At 46.1% G+C, this 5,204-nt stretch overlaps 1 protein-coding gene across 1 annotated transcript in view; it reads right to left on the minus strand.

The window, feature by feature from the left end:
• ABCC4 (ATP binding cassette subfamily C member 4) overlaps window positions 1–5,204 on the minus strand; it is a 252,668-nt gene that overhangs the window by 132,927 nt on the left and 114,537 nt on the right. Inside the window, exons 15-16 of the mRNA XM_012805020.1 lie at window positions 1,506–1,715; window positions 216–356 (exon numbers count right to left, since the gene is read on the minus strand). Coding sequence (XP_012660474.1) covers window positions 216–356; window positions 1,506–1,715 — 351 coding nt within the window. The remainder of the gene's footprint in view (window positions 1–215; window positions 357–1,505; window positions 1,716–5,204) is intronic.

Here is a 5,204-nt window from a genome sequence, read left to right on the forward strand (position 1 = left end):
CGCCCTACATTCAGAAATCTTTAAAAGCAACCCGCCCCTCCCCAGGAGCTCTTTGTAGTATACATGTAACACCAGGGAGCACCCCTCAAATTTTCCCCCAGAATAACACAGTTCAATCCACATCCCAAGTGAACTGCGAAACGGAATAATAATATCATAAACCCAACGACTGAAAATATAAACCTGAGGGTAACAAGGCAAATGTCACTATTTACGTGAGCTGCAACGTTTAGGAGAATGAGGAAAATGATGACTGTCCAGTGTGCACCGGCTGTCAAGTAATTCTTGTAGGCCTTAAAACCAACTTTTCCTTCCAATCGGGTCTCTTCCGGTAGTGTTGCCTGTACATCGTCAGTCTGTAAAGGGAAAAAGAAGGCAGTTAAAAGACAAAAGAACATACAAAACCACTTCAAAAGCTGAACACTGTATTCTGTTTAAAAAGCTGTGGCAAAAACAGGCCCATCTCATACACTGCTGGCCAGAGTCCAGAACGGTACATGTGGAGAAGGGCATGAGGTATCCAGGCAAACCCTGCCTGCATTTACCCTCTGACCAGCCATCCTGCTTCTGAGAGTCTATTATGTGGTGACGCTGGCTTTGCTTGACATCTGACATTTTTAGCACTTTCCTAGCATACCCAAGTTCAAGTGTAAACGCAGAAGTTTGTTCCAAAATCAGATACAAAGTGATGTGGAAATCGTGTCATTCGAGATTGCACTCTAGAAACATTAAACAGAGGGGGAGTCAAAGGTCACCCAAATACAGTGACTAAGGTCACTCAGCCAGCTGCAGTAATGAGAGGAAGGGATGGCATATGATCCAAATCTATTTGGTTCCTGAGTTTTAGAAATTGATTCTTGAGGTTAATCAGACTACTGAAAGAATGAATCAGGCTCCTGGACTTAGACAGTGAGGGTTTGTATGACAGGGTATCTCTATCTATATTTTCAAGGGACTGTCAGTGGCATTTCTGCCTTGAGGACCTATAATGCATTACACAGACCCAAGATCTGAGAAAATACTTGGCTCTATGCTGGCCAGTGGGCAGTTTAAGATGATTAAGATATAGATGATGGTCAGAACATTCTAATGCCTAGGAAAAGTGGCTGACTGAATGTGATCCACAGTAGACTCTGCCTAAGAGTGTTTTCAAATTAAGCCTCTGAATGCAAAAGAGAAGCCTAGGGCCACAAGAGCAAGTAGGATTTATCCACAGCCAATTTAAGGGCTGTAAAATCAGCATGAGCCACACACACCGTTGGGACTCCCAGCAGCACAGGTATCTACCACTGACCTTGAGGACACAGGCCAGCACATACGTATGAAGTATGACAACCAGGCTTATTCCTCTTGTTCTATAACTACCAATCCTAGTGAAACAGGCCGTGAAGCCATTGAATCTACTTTGGAACAAACAATGACATCCTGAGAAGAATGCACCAAGGACCCTAGAGGCCATTAGAGGTGACGATGACAGCACATGTTGTAGCACCAGGTGAACTCACATCTTGGCCCTCCGGAGCACCATCCTTCAGTGAGGGTCTAGAAGACTGCTGAGACCAAATCGAAGACTCTGAGAAGGTCCGACTCCTCAGCGTGGGGGTCTCTGAAACTGAGGGCTGTTCAGTATCCTCATTTTCCTTCTTTAAAAGGGAACCAAAATCTACCCCAGATTTCAGAAACTCGGTGTAAGTCCCCTTCTGCACCATTTCACCCTAAAATAAAAATTAAGAATGTCAGAGGAATACATTTGTGGGTATTAATGCCAACCTAATCTAATTCTAATCAAGAAAAGCTAATTGGTCTTAAATTATAATTATCTATAGATCTGGAAGCCTGGTGGACAAATCCAGTACAATTCAACAAAACACCTGACTGACCCTTGTGTTCTCTGCCAGCCCCTGTATTGGTACCCGGGGATATAAAAAGAAAAGAAACGTGTAATGTACATTACAAATGGAGTCATGTAAGCCAGCACCATGGGTGTTTACGAAAGCAAAAGAGCAGCTGTTGGTGGGCACACAGAGTAGTCTTTACAGAGAACACGGAAACTAAGCTAAGCCTCATGTGATAAGAATTAAGGAACAGAGTAAATTGGGGAAGATATTCCAGGAAAGAAACTTAGACAGTGATAGAAAGGTGAGCATGAGTGAGTTCACACCTACAGGAGTCAGTCAGCCACACCTCTGCTGGCCGAGCGTCCTGTGCCCTGCTGGGACCAGGCACATGGGCACCAGCTGTAGATCCATGGTCTTCACTCTAAAACTGACCCACAGACACTCATGCCTGTAATCCCAGCACTCTAGAAGGGTGAAGTGGGTTGAGCGCCTGAGCCCAGCCTGAGCAAGAGCAAGAACCCATCTCTAAAAATAGCCGGGCATTGTGGTGGGCGCCTATAGTCTCAGCTACTGGGAAGCACGCAAGGAAGTTCCTAAGTGAAAATTCAACATTCCAGAAGACACCTTTCTGCAGTTAAAATAATGTATAATGTATAAATATCTTTACTATTTTCTCACCCCATGAAATGAGACCCTGCTAATTTACTCAACCAGCAACAAGCATAATACAGTATTAGGTAAAATCCTAATAAAAAACCCTGGTGCCCATATGCCTGGTCCCAGCTGGGTAAAATCCCAGGATACAAAAGAAATCAAAGGGAGCATCTCCAGTTAAGGAAGGACAGATGGGGGAAGGTGGGCCAGTCCTCCCACCCACCCCCAGGTGGTGTACTGACAAGAATCCAATAATGCCTTGGAGCTCTTTGAAATAGTTTGATAGCTAGAGGATGAAAAAATGTTTCATGCCCAGGCACAGTGGATGGTTCCTGTAATTCCAGCACACTGGGAGGCCAAGGCAGGAAGTTCACTTGAGGTCAGGAATTCAAGACCAGCTGAGTAAGAGCAAGACCCCATCTTTACTAAAAACAGACAAGTTAGCTAGGCATGCTGACACGTGCCTATGGTCCCAGCTACTGGGGAGTCTGAGGCAGGAGGATCATTTGAACCCAGGAATCTGAGGTTGCTGTGAGTTAGGATGAAGCCATGGCACTCTACCCCAAGCAACAGAGGGAGACTCTGTTTCAAGAAAATAAAGTTTCTTGACACGTTGTGGCTTTTTCCCCCTAGGAGGTAAAATTCACACACTCTGCTTAGTGATACTACCATACTTCACTTAATATCATGGGACACACGAGGAAACTGCTACTGGTTGAGAAAGCAATCTTCCTCAGAAGCCAAGTACTGACAAGAAGTTCCAAGTGTGCTGAGGGGTGAGCCATCCCTCCACTGCTGTCAGTTAGGGGCCACACTGACAGTAAGGACAGACCCCAAATCATCCAGGGATTCCCAGAACAGAAAAATGGTTTTTGAAAGTACTACAATTGGGGGAACATGCCTGAAATGTGCAATATGAGAGCCCCAAAACATCTGGGGACTGGTGAAAACATTTCTGTACCACCTGCTATGTGGTAGCCAATATTTGGGTCTTACCAAATGAGTTTTCAGCCTTCTGCACACAAAATTGTTTTCAAGTTTGAGGGATCTGAGCCTCCTATCCTGGGAAAGTGGGGAAGAACTGACATATGAAAGTGCTTTTGAAGGGGCCACATTCCTTCTTAATCCTCCTGGGGATAGGAATTCACTGAACAGAGCTTCAGGGGGCAGGTCCTCACAGTTCCTCAGCAGCCAGGTGGGGCAGTGAGGGGGGTCATGAAAAAAAAAGGGCAAGAATTTTGCTATCAGTGTGTAGTCTGTTTGTGGCAGTATTGTGAAATTTATCTCTGAGAAGGCACACACAGATCTTGTGAACTTTAGTTAATATCCATTATTTGTTATTCTCATCATTTTACCAAGAAATTACAGGAGGGGAAACATTTGAGGGGCAGAGAGGGTTTCAGAACCACAAGAAGGGATGGGAACTGAGACCTGTTGGCACTGACAAGGGTTAACTGGGGGGGGGGGGTCGTAACGTCTTTGCTCAGTCGTAAAGACGAACAAGCCTCAGAGTGACCATCAAATTGCCAAGGTCTGAACAACCCACTAACCTTCACCGGCCCAACCATGTGGGCTGCTGTGGGTTACATGGCAGACCCCAAAAGATACGTTCAAGTCCTAAACCCCGGCACTTGGGAATGTGCCCTTTTTTGGAAACAGATCTTTGCAGGTCTAATCAAGTTAAGATGAGGCTATGCTGGTGGGCCCTGAATCCAGTGGGACAGAAGTCCTTACAAGAAGAAACCCACACAGACACAAGAACGAGGCCATGTGACAACCAGGCACAGATGGAAGTACCACCGCTGACATCCCTGAGCACTAAGGACAAACAGCAGGACACCAGCAGCCAGGAGATGCGAGGAAGGACCTTCCTCCCGGGGACTTTGGAGCAGGATCAGCCCTGCTGACAGCTGGGTATCAAACTTGTAGCCTCCAAACTGTGAAACAATGCATTTCTGTAGTTTTAAGCCACAAGGTTTGTGGTTCTTTGTTCTGGCAGCCCCAGGAAACAGATACACAGGCCCAAGTCAAGGCTCCTATTTTGTGAACTACTAAGAATTCAGAATGCTTTTGCCATAGCTCCTGCAGCAAACATCAAGAAAGATCTTTTAAAACCACAAATGAGTTCCTGTCAGTCCTGCTCTGTCCTGTTCAATGGCTTCTGTCCCAATTCCAGGCTTACTGCCCACCGCTAAGAACCCATCTCCTGAGTCTAGGCTCTCCTTGGCACACTGAGCTCTATCTAGCCAGGCAGCCTCCCAGTGTTTCCTGCAAAAATACCTAGTAAATTCCTTCTTTAGGACCCCACCATCAGCCCAATTGCCTCAACCTCCTCTCCCAGGTGACTGCATGGCTGGCACCTTCATGCCCCCATCCCTCTATCCCCCTCACTTGCATCTATCCCGAGGAGGAATGAAAGCCCCAGACAGCAAGGACTTTGTCCTTTTGCTATGAAGGCTCTCACTCCAAACAAGTGCTCAAAAATACCTGTGCAGTACGACTAACCAATCACTGTACCAGGAAGGAGGGTGCTGGGACCCCCAGGGGGCTGCTCAGCTACCCAACAGTCTTTCTGTTAAGAACAGAAGATGCTGTTTAGGCAAATGATGTATGACAGCCACATGGATACAAGCCAGGTCTCAGCATCTGTAACATCCAAATAATATACTTTGGCATAGGTCACGGACCAGGGAAGCAAAAGGTTCTAACTAA

This window comes from Otolemur garnettii, unplaced genomic scaffold (genome assembly GCF_000181295.1).
Source record: "Otolemur garnettii isolate 467f Iridium unplaced genomic scaffold, OtoGar3 scaffold00034, whole genome shotgun sequence".
NCBI lineage: Eukaryota > Metazoa > Chordata > Mammalia > Primates > Galagidae > Otolemur > Otolemur garnettii.